The following is a 16,685-nucleotide window of genomic DNA, read 5'->3' as shown; positions in this document are numbered from 1 at the left end:
GACCTGCCTGTGGCTGACAGGGATCCCTGACATGGGGGCTCCCCCTTGTCCTGGACCCAGGGGCACCCACTGCTCTCCGCCAGCTGCTGCCTCTGAAACGGAATGAGAGAGCAGAGGAAGGAAAAGCTCCAAAATACCCGAGCTGACAGGAACAAACAATTATCCAGGGAACACGTGGCTTTCCTGGCTGTCATCTCCTGCCAGGGAGAAGTCCTGCTGCCACCATCTGCAGGCTGTGCTGCCCTCCCGCACATCAAAGGGTGCCCAAAGCTGACTCAGGGTGGTGAGTCCTGGGGTGACACCCTGGGGCTAAATTAAACCCCAGGCAGGGAGCTGGGGACAGTAGGACACCTGTGTGAGCTGGGTAAGCCCCAACAAGCTGGAAGAGCCAAGGTGCTTCCCAGGCTGGGGTGATCAGGCTCCTCTCAAGGTGATCTTGGCCAGTTGTGGAAACTGAGGCAGGAGGCAGCTGGCAGGGATCAGAATGGCAGTGGTGTGAAAACCAGGCTGGGCTGGGCATCCCACAACAGGCCTGTCTGTCTGTCCACCCCTCTGCCACACATCCCTCTATCCATCCATCCATCCCTCTGTCCATCCTTCTGCCCATCCACCCACCCCTCTGTCCATCTCTCTGTCCATTTATCTGTCTCTCCAGTCACCCATCCTTCTGTCCCTCCATCCATTCACCTGTCTGTCCATTCCCTGTGTGTCCACTCCTCTGTCCATCCATTCCTCTGTCTGTCCATTTACCTGTCTCTCCATCCATTCACCTGTCTGCCCATCCACCCTCTCTGTCCACCCATCCTTTGACCATCCATTCACACACTTGTCCCTCCATCCACCCCATCCCTCCACCTGCCTGTCCCTCCACTCTGCCCCTCCCTCCATACGTCCTTCATCCATCCCTCTGTCCATCCATCCTTCCATCCATCCCTCCGTTCACCCTCTCCCTCCATCCCTCCACCCCTCTGTCTGTCCATCCACCCACCCACCCCTCTGTCTCCGTGCTCACGTCTCCCGTCCCCTCCATCCATCTGTCCCTCCGTCTCTCCATCTGTCTCTCCGGATGCCCGTCCGCCCTCTGTCCATCTGTCCGTCTGCCTCACACCACTCCAGACACCCCCTCCTGTCCCCGCTCACCCCACCTCTCCCAGGTGTCCCCTGTCACCCAGGGACACCCCCTGGCACAAAACCCCCAGGGGCTGCATGTGGCCCCAGCCCCCTGGGAGGGGCGGGGAGAGGCTGGGGGAGGATCTGAGGTGGCACCTCCACCCCCAGAACCCCCAAAATGGGTGACAAAACCAGCTGCCGCCACAGAGTGGTGACAGGGCAGTGGGGGAAGCCCAAACCCACTGGGAGCTGATTGTCACCAGCCACCCACAGCATCACCAAGGGTGTCACCACATGTGACGTCTAAATGGGAGAAAAGAGGTGCCCTGCTCCTGCCAGAGGAGGAGCCCCCAAATCTGGGCTGGCTGGGGGGCACACAGGGGCACCCTGGCTCTGGCAGCTCCCTGCGTGCTGCTGTGGCACTGCCACAGGAAGGGGGCTGTGACAGCACCTAAAAGACAAGCAAGTCATGGAGGTGGGAGGGGGCACAACCCCTCATCCTGCTGAGCTCAAGCAGCACTGAGGGAGCCCCCATTTTCCTCTGGATTTCACCTGAAGTGAGGGAATCCCAGACAGCCTGTGCCCCATCTTGTCCCCAGCTGCCACTCTGCCACCTCCATCCCATGACCCCAACTCACGAGTGCCACCCCTTCCCCCTCAGGGTGTCACAGGGCTTAGGGAGGGGGTAAAGGGACCCCCTCTGACTTTTGCCCCTCTGCCCAGACTGAGCACTCAATCCAGGGTAACCACCAGCGAGGCCAAGGCCAGGCCTGCAGGACTCATCTGTGCACTGAGCTGGGCAGGTCTCTGCACTGGGTGTGGGGGTCCCCTACCTGTGTGTTCCCCCCAGTTCCTCCCAGTATGGGTGACCAGCCTCTAACTGAGCCTACAGCAGCACCAGACCCCCAGGCTCCTGCCCTGACACCCCCCCAGCATCACCATGCCCAGGGAGGTCTGGGGCTTAGGGTGTAATTTGAGGGGGATATTAGGGGTTCACAGACTGGGGGATTCAGGGTGTATGGGGTCTCTTTGAGGGGTGGGAATGTAGGGATGCTTGGGGATAGATGATGTTTGGGACTGGGGAGGGCTTGGGTTGTGGGGTGGAAATCAGGAGGGTTGGGGAGAGGTGGGTGTTGGGGGCTCACATGGGGTGTTTTGGGTGAGGGGGTGTTTGGGAATGCAGGGATGTGTCTGCAGGGTGGGGGTGTCTGGAGACAGGCGTGAGGGGTGGGGATCTGGGGGGGGGGTAGGGGGTATTTGGGGAGAGGGAGGAGGGTGAGGCTGGATGGGTGGGGTGTTTGGGCAGTGGGCACGTGGGGGTCTGCGTTTGAGGAGGGGTGAGAAAACGCGGGGTAGGGGGTAGAGAGGGAAGAAAGGGGCTCTGTGTGGTGGGAAGGAGGAGAGGGGTAAAAGGGAGAGACTGAGGTGGGAGGTGCGGGGGGAGACCCCTCCCCGGTGGTCTCCCCGGTGGGGGAGGGTTACGGGGGGAGCCCTTGGGGGAGTTATGGGTGGAGCCCTCTCCCCACGGCGAGCTGGGAGGCGGGAGGGGAGCCGGGGGGGAATTACGGGAGCAGCCCCGTCCCCAGTGGTCTCCCCGGCGGGGTGGTTCCGGGTGAGCCCGGGGGTCCCGGGGGAGCCCCCTCCCCACAGCGGTTTGGGAGGCGGGAGGGCAGTCGAGGGGGATTACAGGATTACAGGAGCAGCCCCGTCCCCGGTGGTCTCCCCGGCGGGGAGGAGTACCGGGAGGAGCTCGGGTTGGGGGGGTTAAGAGGGGACCCCTCCCCACGGCGGATCGGGAGGCGGGAGGGGAGCCAGGGGAGGTTACGGGGGAGCCTCGTCCCCGGTGGTCTCCCCGGCGGGGAGGAAGCCGGGGCGGTCCCCGGGGAGCCCCGTGCGGGGCAGGGCGCGCCCACACCCCCCGCTCCGGGCCGCCGCGCGCGCCCCCGCCGGTTCATTCATAAAATCCACCACGCGCCGGTTCCTCGTGAACGGAGCCGTTCCCACGACCCCCTCCCCACAACCTTCCCGCCGCCTCCCCCCTCACACCACTCCAGACACTCCAGCCCCCCCCCCGCGCAGAGAGGGGCAGCGGGCGCTGCCCCCCGCCCGCCATCCCCGCGCCCCGTCTCCCCCCGCGTCGCCCGCCGTGTCCTCCCGGTACCTCCGACGCAGAGCAGCGACATGTTGGCGGTGGCGGCGGGGGCGCGGGGGGCGCGGGGGCGCGGCCGCCGCCCGGCTCTAGCGCGCCGCCATCTTCCCTCCCTCAGCACCGCGGACAGCGCCTGACGTCACCGCCGCCCCCGCCCGCGGCCACGCCCCCCGCCGGGACCCCCGCCGGGCGGGCGGGGAGGAGAGGGAGGGGGGGGGTCCCGGCGGGTCCCGAGGGTCCCGGGGGGTCTCGGAGGGTCCCGGGGGTCCCGGCGGGTCCCGGGCGGTCCCGGGCTGTGCCGGGCACGGAGCGCGGGGAGAACCGATGAGCTGTCACAGCCCCTGCGGAAGGGCAGGGAGGCGATCCTGCACAAATCGGGGCGGGGGGGGATGTCTGGCCGGGGTGGGGGATCTGTGCTGCCCACCCTTCCCACGGGGGGTGTCTGCCTTGTACAGCCTCGAGGGTCGAATGGGATCTGTGCTGCCCACCCTGCCGCAGGGGCTGTCTGGCTTGCCGGGGGTCTGTCGTGCTCTCCTGGCCCCTGGAAGGGGGTGTCACCTGTCTTGTTGAGGAGCTCGGGGGCCTGTGGTGCGATGGGGAAGGGGGGCTGTTCCGGGGGGGGGGGATCTGTGCTGCCCACCCTGCACCGGGGGGTGTCTGCCTTGTACAGCCTCGGGGAGCTGTCGTGTAATGGGTGGGGGTTGTCTATTCCGGGGGATGGGAACTGTCCTGCCCAACCTGCACCGGAGGCTTGTATAGCCTCGGGGGGTCTTTCGTGCTCTCTCTGCCCCTGACAGGGGGGGTCATCTGGCTTATACAGCCTTGAGGGGCTGTCGTGCCTTCCTTGCCCCTGGGAGGAGGATGTCATCTGGCTCGTACAGCCTTGGGGGGCTGTCGTGCAATGGGGAGGAGAGAGGAGTCTGTCTGGGGAGTGGGATCTGTCCTGCCAACCGTGCACAGGAGAGTGTGTGGCTTGTACAGTCACAGAGTGTGTGGCTTGTACAGCCTCGGGGGTCTCACATCCTCTCCTTGCCCCTGAGAGGGGAATGTTGTCTGACTTGTACAGCTTCGGTGGGATCTGTGCTGCCCACCCTGCACCGGGGGCTGTCTGGCTTGTACAGCCTCGGGGAGCTGTCGTGCCTTGCCCTTGGGAGTGGGTATCGTCTGGCTTGTGCAGCCTTGGGGATCTCTGCCCTGCCTGCACAGCCCTAAAAAGGGGGGGTCGTTTCGGGGTGCATCATTTTAGCTCGTTCCCCCACCAGGCATGGGGGAGTTTGCAGCCCCCAGGGGGCTGTGGTTGTTCAGAGATGGGTCTGAGCAGGTGGGGGCACGTTGTCGTTGTCACTCCTCAAGACAGTTCCCTCTCTCATCTCGGCCTCCAAAGAACACATCCAGAAGAGATGCTCAAATCTGGGCAGATCCTGGCTTGGGGGCAGGAGAAGCCTCCACAGTCCCAGGCAGGGACCAGCACCCCAGCTCCACATACTGACCCTCATGGGAGGGGTCCCGGGTGGGGGTTAAAGCAGAGACCTCCAATTCCATCACTGGGGACATGAACTCAGTCAGGGTTTCCTCCTGTCCCCATCTGCCTCCCTTCTTGCCTCGGGGTGTGTGTGTGGTGTGTGTGTGTGTGTGTGTTGTGTGTGTGTGTGTGCACAGACCCTGTTGTGCACACCTGGTGTGTTCTCAGACCCCTGTGCACACCCATCTGTGCACACACAGCACAGCAGCACAGGGCTGTGCACACCCGCCCTGTCCCTGCACACACAGACCCTCCTGAGGTGACAGCCCAGTCAGGGTGACCCAGCAGGGAGACTCCGGGAGCCAGGCTGGGAGCAGCATCACTGCCAGCTCCTCCCTCCTGCAGGGATGAGGCACTGGGGGGACACTGCAGGGACACTCCAGGAGCTGGTGTGGTTGGGCAGAGCCCTGCCTGCAGGGAAACTGAGGCACAGAATGCTGGGCATTGCACCAAGGGATGAATGATGAGCCAGAGGAGATGGGATCATCCTGAGCAATGCAGAAAGCCAAGGTAGGACCCTCCAGACCCCTGTGGTGGAGCAGCTGGCTCAGGCCCAGCCCCTTCCCTACCACATCCATTCCGTGGCTCTCTGCTTCCTGACTCTCTGCTTCCCAGCAGCCCTGCCCCAGGGATGGCAGAGCAGGCCCACGCCAGGGTGGGGGCCAACACTGGGCATGGCGACCAGCACTAGGGCCACCTTCCATTCCCTTGCCACTCTGTGAGGCTCTCACCCCCGTTCTGCCTCCCACTGCATGTGAAAGCACTTCCAGACTCCCACGAAGCCAGAGCAATGCCCATGGCAATGGATCAGGACTGTGTGGCACCCCCACCCCTGCCACATGCCACTTCCCACAGCACCCACCCTCACGAACACCATCCTGGCAGGGCTGCATGAGGTTCAGGGTCCCCCCAGATCCCAAAAGAGTCCCTCCTTGCAGCCAGGGACGTGCCAGGCCCTTCCCAACCCCTCCAGGGCCTCTCGATGTATTTTTGATTGCTGTCTCGTGCATCTCCTCCTGCCAGCGCCCGCAGCCCCAGGGCAGCACAGCCCTGCTTTCGAGCAGGATGTGCCTCCTCTGCTCACTGCCAGCCATCGTCTGCATGTGCTGACACACGTGTGGGATATGTACACGCACACACACATGTGGGACACACACATGTGGGACATACCACACACGTGGGCCATGTATACGCACACACACGCATGTGGGACACACATACACAAACACAGACACGTGGGACACGCATACACACACAGGACACATACATACACACACACACATGCAGGACACGCATACACACACACATGGGACATGTGCAGGCACACACACACACGTGGGACACACACACATGGGACACACAAACACACAAACACATGTGGGACATGTACACGCACATACACATATGTGGGACACACACACACACGTGGGACACCACACAACGTGGGCCATGTGCATGCATACACACACATGTGGGATGCACATACACACATGTGGGACATGTACACACACATGTGGGACACACACACACTGGGACACACAAACACACACACATGTGGGGACACATACACGCACATGTGGGATATGTACAGGCACACACACATGTGGGACACACACACACATGGGACACACACACACATGGGACACACACACACATGGGACACACACACACACACGTGGGACACACAAACACACACACATGTGGGACACACACATGTGGGACATGTACACATACACACACGTGGGACACACACACACACACACACGCACACACATGTTTCTGTTTGTCCACACACAGACACACACTCACATTATCACACACTGCCTGAAAACCACCCTTTCCAAGCCAAACAACAATTCTGGAAGATTCCAGTTAGGAAGATTTTCCTCATTTAGCTCAATCCATCTGACACCCACCCCACCGAGGGGCTGCACTCACTGCTGCTCTTGATGCCACCTCCAGTGCCCACACCCCAAAGCAGCTCCCTCCCACCCTGGCACCCACACTGAGCTGCTCCCACGGCTCAACTTTGGGTTATTTTATGCCCCAAACCCTTGTTTGGATGAAAAATAGTCTTATTGGAAGGGAAATGTTCATGAGAAATCCAGCGTTCTTTCCCAAAAAGAGGCCTGGCTTTTGATCAAAAATAAGCTTAAAAAAAAAAAAAAGTCAGGAAGCAATCTCCATGCCTTGAAATTAATTATTTCCAGGAGCTGAATTCCTGCAACCTGCCCCTTGTGGTGCTTTCCTTCCCACACAGCCGTTTCACCCATCCCCACATCCACACTGGTCCATCGTGGTGCCCAAGCCCCTACACCCCAGGCAGCAGGATGGCATCATCCCCAAAATTTTCTAGTCTAAATATCTCCAAAATGTCATCAAATCTCCAGCTCAGCATAAAACCAGCTTCTCCCAGGACTCCTGGGCTTTGAAAGCCAAAATAAAACCATCAAACCTCCTCAAAACCTCCTCAATCCCCACACAAAACCCTGGGTTTGAAAAACCTGCAGGAGGGCAGACAGGGGGCACAGGGGGAAGGCAGGGCACCAGCAGGGACCAATTTATCCCAGTGGGTAGCACCAGGAAAGATCCAACTGTTCCAGAGGATAACAAAGCCAGAACCAGCAGTTCAGCCACACATGGGGGTGAACAGCCCACAACCCCCAAAACTCCAGGCAGTTCCTGGGAGGGTGACTGCTAAAGGGACACGGTGACATGGACAACTGACAGCCCCAAGTGCTTGCTGGAGGTCAGAATTCCCTGAGGCAGAGCCAAAATCTGAGACAGCTCATCCCCGGGTGGGGAGCAGGGAGTAGGCTCACAGGGGAAGGGAGTGGGATGCGTTGGGATCCTTCGGGGACCCCCAGAGCATGCATGGCAGCAGTGGGGCCTGAAGGATGTCACCTCCCGGGAGCCTCCAACCTCCTCATGGCCTGGTCACGCTGGGACCAAGGCAGGGTGACAGGGCTGGGGGTGCCCATCGCTTTTCCCCAGGGACCAGATCCTACCCCTGCGCTGGGAGCAGAGATCAGCCCCGCAGGATGTCCTGTACCCAGCTCCCCCATGTTCTTGGGTCAGATTCCCCACACACCTCGACTTCATGACTGAGTTTCTACAGAGCCAGAGGGGGAGAAGGGCCCCCCCAGCTGAGTGCACGTGTTGGGGTACCTGGGACAGTGCTGAAAGGGGTCACACGGGAGCCCATCACCACCCAGGGATGTATCTGCTTTCGGGATCCCTGGCATGTTGTAGGTGGTGCCTGCAGCAGCCCCTTCCTGGGAAGACAAACCCAAAGCAGCTCCCAAATCCTCGGAGATCCTGCACGTCCCTTTGCTGTCCCACCACTGGGATCCCTCTGTCCCACTGACGTGGGCGCTGTCCCTCTGCCGTGCCCAACCACTGGCACAGCCTCTGCCCGGCAGTGACCACCCACCAGCCCACCCAGAGCAGCTGACCCGCCTCCCCGGGGGCAGCCCAGGAACTCCCGGACTGGGATTATTCCTCGCCTCTATCCGGCTGCTTTCCCCAGGGCTCGCAGCTGCTCTGGGTGCTTCTGGGGGCAGAGGGGTCTGCAATGGCACCGGAGTGGGGCACCATGCCAGCCATCTCCTGGAGTAGCCGGAAGGGATGGAGGTGCCAGGTACGGTAGCTGCACCAGTGGCCGGGGGCTCGGTGAGGTGGCAGCTGTGCTACGACATGAGGGGCAAGACCTGGTGGATGGTGAGTGAGGGCAGCCGGTCGGGGGCACAGGGTTGAGTCTCAGACACTTGATTTTGGAAGGGGGTGGGGTCGTTGATTGGGGCAAAAGAGGGACCTGGGGCCAAGGAGGGGGAGGCTGTGGTCACAAGCCCTGGTGGGACCAGGGAAGGGAGGGCTGGGATGGAACCTGCTCACCCGTATGCACTCAGTCAGTTTGTTTCCCTGTTTCTGGGGGTTCTATTGGATTTTGTTCCTTCCTGCTGATCTTGGCCTACCCTGGACACACAGGTTGGGAGTCCTTGGCCCAGCTAACCATGGGTGCTTTGCTCTCAGCAGTGCTCTTGGAGAAAACCTGCTGCTGGCAGGGAACAGCATCTCCCTGCTTGGCCGTGAGGGCTCTGCTGGTGTGAGCCCCATCCAACCTCTGCCAACCTATCCAACCCCTCCAGCCCCTGTCCTTGGGGTGGTACCTGAGAGGGGACTGAGTGTCTTTCTATCTGGTCTGTCCCCTTGGCACCTGCCCTGGCTCAAGGTCTGGAAGCTGGGGATCACCCTTAAACTGGGTTTTTAAAGACTGGTTTGGGTACAACCCTGGGCTGGTTTTGGGAAGTAGAGGAATCCTCCACAACTTCACAGCGAGAGCTTGAGACAGGGAGTGCAAGTCCTCAAGCTCCAAAAGCACCCCACAAGTCTCCCAGGCTGGGATTGCTGGGATTACTGGGAAGCAGACAGGCTGAGCGGATTCCTACTGGTGAAGCACAAACCACTGCCATTGCTGTAACTGTGGCTTGTGGGAGAACCCCAAAAACCCATCTGTGACCAGCACAGAGAGCTCAGAGAGGGACAAACCCCATGGACACTCAGGGTCCCCCTCCCCGTGCAGAGATGGTGCCTGGCATCGTGCCAGCTCCACTGTGGCTCGGGCACGGAGCAACAGGGACAGGAGACCAGACCCTGCCCTGCACGACCCCGCCGTGGGCAGTTGCCATTTCCAGGGCAAGAGGCTGGGCTGGAATCAAAGGGCTGGAGGTTGGGGGGCACTGGCGGCCCCTGTGCCCAGCGGGAACGCGGTGCCCCTTCCCTTGGGAGCACCCACGCTGCCCCAGCACCCTGGTGCCCTGCCCGACGCCGAACAGAGCCGGGGCTTCAGAGCAAGAAAAATTGGGCCTTTGAGGCAGCCCCCGCAGCCACTGGCGCAGGGAAAGCCGGGTCGTGCCAGGACAGGGGGGCGGTGGGTGACGCTCAGCCGGCCGGAAGAGGGACTGGCAGGAGCCCAAGGCCTCTGGGGGGTGTCAGGGTGGTCCCACTGCTGGATGTCCCATGGGGCACTCAGGTCTCTCCGGGGCAGGCGGTGCCGTGGTGCTCACAGAGTTTAGGAGGGTTGGGGAGAGGGGTGGGCTGCAAACAGAAATGGACCCCAAATCCACAATCGGACCCGTCCTTTGAGCTTCATCAGCCCACCGAGGCAAGAAGTACGTCAGCTGCCCTAGTACCAACCCCCAAAACATTTTGGGAATCCACCTTCTGTGCCCACACCCCTGGGAGGTGCCAGCAGCCCCCAGGACTGTCTGTCCTCATCCTGGGAGCAGCAGCACTTGGAAGAACACTGTTTTGCTGAATCAGGCCTGAGTGGAGATGCTTTCACCAGGAACGACAGATGTGGGATGCTACAGCCTCTCCCTGGCTCCTATTTTGGGATCTATCACTGGGAAAGTACCCTGGGAAAGGTTAGACAATCCTGGGAGCTGGTCCAGGTTCAGCACACACTGCCAGCACCAATTCTGCCCTGCAGGTTGCAGCTCATTGCTGCACCCACCCTACCCAGCTGGGGGGCACCTGAGGTGGGGGAGGGGTTCTCAGCATTTGGGTTCCCCCATACAGGTGTTTTGTGTCACCCCATGGAAAACAGGAGCAATGGAGCTGATGCAGAGGGACTTGGTGTCCAGGCTTTGCCTCAGCCCCTCCCAGCACCCCCAGCACCTGGTGCACATCCATCCACCGGGAAGGGTGTGATGGATGACCAAGGGAGAAAAGAATTAATCAGGCTGGAGGTAGCTATGAATTACGTGGCTAAAAATACCTCTGCGGCATCTCCTGCCGAGACGTCCCTGAGCAGAGCCCCAAGGAGCCTGGATCTCTGCTGACACCCCATCGATCAGCCCCTCCTGGCAGGGCAGAGCCAGGATCCGCACAGGAGTGTTCCGTGGGCTCTGCTGGCTCCGGCACAGCCGATTCACTGCCGATCCCCGGCAGGATGCAGAGGGTGGATCCCTCCGTGTCTGGCGCACAAGGCCCTGAGTCAGCAGGTATCGAGCGCAGGGTGAGGCTGTCCATCCATCCTCCTGCTCAGGAGGGAGGCAGGAAAGCTGCTCACCAGCATCCTGCATGGAACAGCTCTGTCAGGGCCAGCTGTGCTGGGATCTGTAGGTCAGCCCTTCACCACTGCAGTGGTGATGTGCCCGGTTGCTGCCCAGGGTTGGTGCCACCTGTGGCACAGGTCCCAGGCAGCATTGTGGCCCCTCCACAGCACTGTCCCTTCCAGGGACAAAGGGCACCAGTTTTACTGGTGGGTAAAACTGGGATCCTGCACCCCCACCATGGGCTGTGCCAGGTGAGAGGGGGGCGTGGCTTTGGGGGAGGAGGTGACTGGGTATCCAGGTGCCATCTCAGCATCCTGTCATTGACCCCTTCCCCGGGGTGGTTCTGTAGGTTCTATACAAGAAAGACTGTTTTCCCCCCAGTTTCCCAGGGGAATGCTGCTCCGGGTCTCCCCGGAGGCAAGGGCTCCCCACCAACTCAGGGCCCAGAGCCAGGGGGTCCCAGCCCACCAGCACATCCCCAAAGACAGCACCAGGGTGCCCGGGTTCCCCAGGTCTCAGGCGGCTTCCCCAGGGCAGCCAGAGCCGGGCCATTGCCCGGGCAGCGGGGGCCGGAGGCCACGAGTGATGGGCGCCCTGCGGCCCGGCCGGGGCTCGCCCGTGGGCGAGCACTAGATGGCAGCAGAAGAGCGCGCTCGGGCACCGGCACCGGCACGGCAACGGGAACGGGCACAGGAGCGGGAACGGGCACGGGAGCGGGCACCGGGACCGACACGGGCAGCGGCATCGACACGGGCACGGGCAGGGGAAGGGGCACCGACACCGACACCGACAGGGTACCGACACCAGCACGGGAACGGGCACGGGCACAGACACGGGCACGCTGAGCCCCGACACCGGGGGGGCAGCGCAAGCCGCGTCCCGCGGGCACCCCGGGGGCGCTGCGGGGACAGCCCGGGCTGAGCCCAGGCACACCCGGGGTCCCCCGCTGGCCGCTCCGCCGTGTCCCCCCCGGGCGATTTGCAGAAGCTGGGGATGGTCAAGGTTTATTGCCGGGGTGTGAGGGTGTTTTGTTCAGGGTGCGGCAGAACATGAGGATCCTGGTCAGCTGGCACCCAGTGTGTCCTGGCACGGTGTCACCTCCTCCCCTGGGTGCCACGGCGTGAGGGGTCTCCCCTCCCACCCCAACACACACATGCTTGTGCACACACACACACACACACACATGGACACCACACACAGAGACACACACATGTGCTGGCTTCCAAACGTATTTGAATACTTGTGAATACATGTGGATGCACACACATGTGCACACTCCTGTGCATCCACACACACACACACACACACACATGCACACCATGAGTACCCGTTTGCATACACCTCGAAAACATGCACACGCACAGATGAACACACACACATATGCATGTGCACCCCATGTGCACACACATACACACACATGCACACCCACAAGCATGTGTGTGCACACATGGAGGCTCACACACCTTGAAAACACGCACACACACACACACAGATGTACAGACACATGTGCACACCCCTGTGTTGTACACCCCATTGCACACACACACACACACGTGCACACCCACAAGCACACGTGTGCACACACAGAGGCTTGTGCACCTTGAAAACGCACACACACGCACACAAACACACACACCAGTGCACACACACACACGCACACACAAAGGACACAGACACACACACACAAACCCGCACACCGATGCACACAAGCACACTCAAAGGACACAGACACACACACACATGCAGGCACACACACGCTCACAGCACCTTGAACACACACACCAACCTGCCCTGGCACACCTGGGCCCAGCCAGGTGCCTGCACACACCTGTGTGCCCTCCTGTGCACATGTGCAGAGCACACACACGCACACACCCCCCACAGGCGCTCACACACACGTGCACACGCGTGCACAGCCCTTCCCAAGGTTCCTCGTTAAAAAGTACCCGGGTAGGTAAATAGGGGGCAAGGCTGGGGGCCGCTGGCGGGGGCCGGGGTGGCCGCCCTGGGGGGGCTCAGCCCAGCTGCTAATGACCCACAGCCGGTGCCAGCTCTCTAATCCGTGCAGAGGTTCAGGACAAACTGTACCAGCGATTATATAAACCGACTCGCCTCTATTTATTTAATTCCCTTTTATTTATTTACCGCTCAGCCAATTGAAGGCGGGGGAGTGGTGCATCCCCCGGCCCTCTCCCGCCCGGGCCGCCCGCCAGCCGGCACCGAGGGCTGCCGTGTCCCCCAGCACCCCGTGTGTCCCCTGCCACAGAGCTGCTGGGGGTCCTGGCACACCAAGTGTCCCCTGCCACAGGGATGCTATGTCCGCTGGCACCCTACGTGTCACCGGCCACAGGGCTGCCATGGGTCCTGTCCCCTTGCCACGGTGTTGCGGTGTCCCCTGGCACTCAGTGTGTGCCCCTACCACAGGGCTGCCATGTCCCCCAGTACCCCACGTGTCCCCTGCCACAGGGCTGCTGTGGGTCCCACACCCTGCGTGCCCCCCGCCACAGGACTAGCATGTGTACACATGTTCTTCAGTGTGCCCGTGGTGGTGCCCATGCTGTGTGCTGGGAGAACAGCAATGCACGTGTGCCCACTCTGTGTGTTCAACATGTGCACACATGTGTGTAAATGTGCATGCAAGCACGCTGATGCGTGTGTGTGCACACATGTGGCTGCACATGCACAGGCATGTGCACGTGCCCACGTGGTCACACGTGCACTTCCATCCACGTGTGCCAGCACATCCGTGCACAAACACCCCCAGGTTTGCGTGCTGGCACCACACAGGCAGCAGCCGCTCTGCCAGCTCCTGTCCCCGACCCAGGATGGTGACATGAGGACACGAGGCCCCAGTCGTGTCAACAGCCTGACGGGGCCCAGGCTGAGAACTGGGAAGGAAGGGGAGGGGGGGCAAGTCCCACGGGGAAGGCACAGGATGCTCTTAGGGCCCCCCTGCCCCCCCAGCACACGGTGGCACGCTGAGCTGACAGGGTCCCCACTGACCCCTTCCTCCCTTCACGTGGGGGGGGCTCAGGGAGCAGCTGAAGGGGCATGGGGGGTGGGGGGACTACCCCCTCCCCATGGCATCGCCCACCCTTTCCCCACCGTTACATAAAGGCCCTGATGACAGTAAATCAAGGGGCAAAACTTCTCCCTTGAATTAATAACTGACTTCCTGCGGTTGCAGATTCACCCTCAGTGCCTGTTTGTACCCCCCTTCCCTCCCCCGCTTCGGTTAATGCTCCCGGGTGCTGTTTGCCATTAACCAGCTCCAGCACCACGCAGAGGGTGAAACTGGGGCTCAGTTTATCCCAGTGCAGCCTGGGCAGGGATGCGGTGGGAGCCCTGTCCCCATCCATCCTGACCCCACTTGGGCAGGACTGGGGGACCTGTGTTCTGCCACCGTCCTGCCTGGTGCCCTTGGCCATTGCACCCCCAACAGCTCCTGTGCAGGGACAGGGCTGAGGACATGGGTGGCAGTGGGACATGGCCAAGGCTCTCTCCTGTCCTCACGTCAGGCACAGGATCCCTCCACACCCTCCCACCTCCCTGCAGGCTGACCAGAGGGGTCTGGCATAGCCTGGCAATCTCCCCATCACCAGCATCGCCAACCCCAGATCTGTGTCCTCCCCCCGGCAGCCTCCCAGTTATCCCTGCGCTCCCATTTTGTAACTGGGAGCAGGCCCGGCTCGCCGGGAGCTGGGGCTGGAGCTGGGGCCAAGCCATTGTGCTGCGCCGCCGACTCGTGCGGGAGAGCGGGTGCTCCCGGATAACCCGGCTGGCGCAGCCGCTTCCTGGTGCATTTCTTCTATATTCCCAAAGAAAAACCAAACAAATTCTTCTTAAACCAGTCGAGGTTGCTAAGAGACAACAATGTGCTTACATGGTGCCTTATTGACAAAGCCCAGCTCTTAATAAAGCTCCGAAGATGAACGGCGAGCAGCTTGGGGAGCCCACACGGCAGGGTCGGGCTCTGCCGCCTCCTTCCTCCCGCAGAACAGCCCCAACCCTGCCCTGGCAGCCCCAGGGAAGGGCCCTTCTCCCCCAGAGCTGGGGTTGGTACCCCGTTCTCGTCCCCCGTCAGCTCCGCTGGGAGCCCCGGGCACTCCTGGGGTCCAGCCATGCCCCGCTGGCACGGCAGCGTTTCGGAGTTGCCTGCTTGGCACAGGTACAGTGCCGAGCGCCGCCTCCGCACCGTCTGCCAAACACCCACCGGCCCAGGCGCAGCCGGAGATGCTGGCGGCTCCCTCGGGAGTGGGAGAGGAGCTGGTTGGATCCACGCTGCCTGTCCCTGGGCACGGCAGGGTGCCGGGTGCCACGGGCCGCGCCGTGGGCAATAAACCCGTCACCGGTGCAAGACCAAAGCGTTACGTGCAGGGCCAGACTCGGTGTCGGCACCGCCGCGGCAGGGTCAGGCTGTGCTCCTTGGCGCAGGTGCTGAGCACGCCGGGGCTGGGCCGGGCTCTGCCGCTGGCGTGCGCGGGCTAGGAGCGGGCAGGTGCCCGTGCCAGGCAGGGCTGGCAGCCAGCTGGCATGGAGGGGAGGCTGTGGGCTCTATGAGCAGCGGGCACCACCCTGGAGCTGGTGAGGGGGGACGGTGGGATGGCCCCAAGTCATCGCCTCTGCCACTCGCCTGCTGTGATGACACACCCCAGCCTTTCACTGTGCTGGGTGTCCCCAGGGGAATGGCTCCATCACAACCAGCCTGGCCACTGGGGACCCCAGTGGGGACAGCATGGGGGGCAGGAGGACAAGGCATGGACAGGAGGTGATGAGACCAGTGAGGAGCTGGTTGGGGGGGTACAACACAAAGATTGGGGCAGCTTGGGCTGAGGTCAGGGGGGTGTTCTCAGTGCTCCAGTGTCTGGCTCCACCGTCCCCCCCTTTGCCGCAGCTCCCAGAGTTGCTCAGCGCCCGAATTTCTCCCTGCACAGACAATGTGGGTGCTCCAGTCCCCACAGCAGGGTGAACCGGGCCCCAGGCATCCCCACGGCCCAAGCTCTAGGAGCTGGCTCAGTACCCAAAGCAGTGCCAAGCCAGGCTCAGCCCTGAGGAGAGGGGATGCTGCAGGCTTCTGGCTGCGCCCAAACAGTCCCAGGGGAAAAACACGTGCAGGAGCGCACGTGTGAGGAAGAGGAGGATTTGGGGGGGGAGGGGTGCATAGCACCCCACTTGCCCAGGCCCCGGGCACCGGGGCACCCGTCAGCACATGGAGCCTGGGAACGGCGATGGCTGAGTTGACTTTGGCTGGGGATGGCTCCCGTCTCGCCCTGCCCACGGCGGCGCTTCCCAGCGCCAGCCCCTGCGGCCTGGAGGGGATCCAACACCCCCATTCCCCCATGGCACTGCCCCTCTGCACCCCTGGCTGCTGGGGGGTGATGGGCACAGGCAGAGGGAAGGGTGGTGCCACTCCAGAGCACCCCAGACCTCACCGAACCCCTCCTCCCTGGAGGTCTCGGGTGCCCCTTCCCCCAGCACCGGGGGCAGGCGGGGGCCAGGGCCGGATCCGCGCCTGCCTTGGCCACGTCCCCAGCTTTTCAGCTTAGTGCTCAAATCAGCTTGTGAGGTGCCGGCTGCTTAGCACCCAAATCCCCAGCCAGGGCTAAAAATAACCCCCCGGGCCCGGCGGGTGGCAGCTGGCAACCGCTCGGCAACCGCCTTGGCACCGCCACGGAGGGGCCCTGGAAATGCCGCTGCTGGGGGGCAGGGACAGGGACCAGGAGATGGGAACTGACCCCACGGCTCACCCGGGTGCCCTCACCCGCCACGGGTCACCTGGAGGTTCCTGTCCCGGGACAAGAGAGGTGTCAAGGGGGAGGGGTGGCCCAGTGTACCACCAGTTCCT

The 16,685-nt window shown here is 62.3% G+C and overlaps 1 protein-coding gene across 1 annotated transcript in view; it reads left to right on the top strand.

Moving 5' to 3' along the window:
• Positions 1-15,328, top strand: part of LOC116798984 (nuclear factor 1 X-type-like) — a 43,508-nt gene extending 28,180 nt beyond the window's left edge. The window contains 3 exon segments of the mRNA XM_032711697.1: positions 10,709-10,800; positions 11,353-11,634; positions 14,837-15,328. Of these exon segments, the coding sequence (XP_032567588.1) occupies positions 10,709-10,800; positions 11,353-11,634; positions 14,837-15,328 (866 nt within the window).
• Positions 15,329-16,685: the final 1,357 nt, after the last annotated feature.

This window comes from Chiroxiphia lanceolata, chromosome 27 (genome assembly GCF_009829145.1).
Source record: "Chiroxiphia lanceolata isolate bChiLan1 chromosome 27, bChiLan1.pri, whole genome shotgun sequence".
Lineage (NCBI taxonomy): Eukaryota > Metazoa > Chordata > Aves > Passeriformes > Pipridae > Chiroxiphia > Chiroxiphia lanceolata.
The sequence above is the reverse complement of the archived record's forward strand: the minus strand, read 5'-3'. Positions and strand labels throughout refer to the sequence as shown.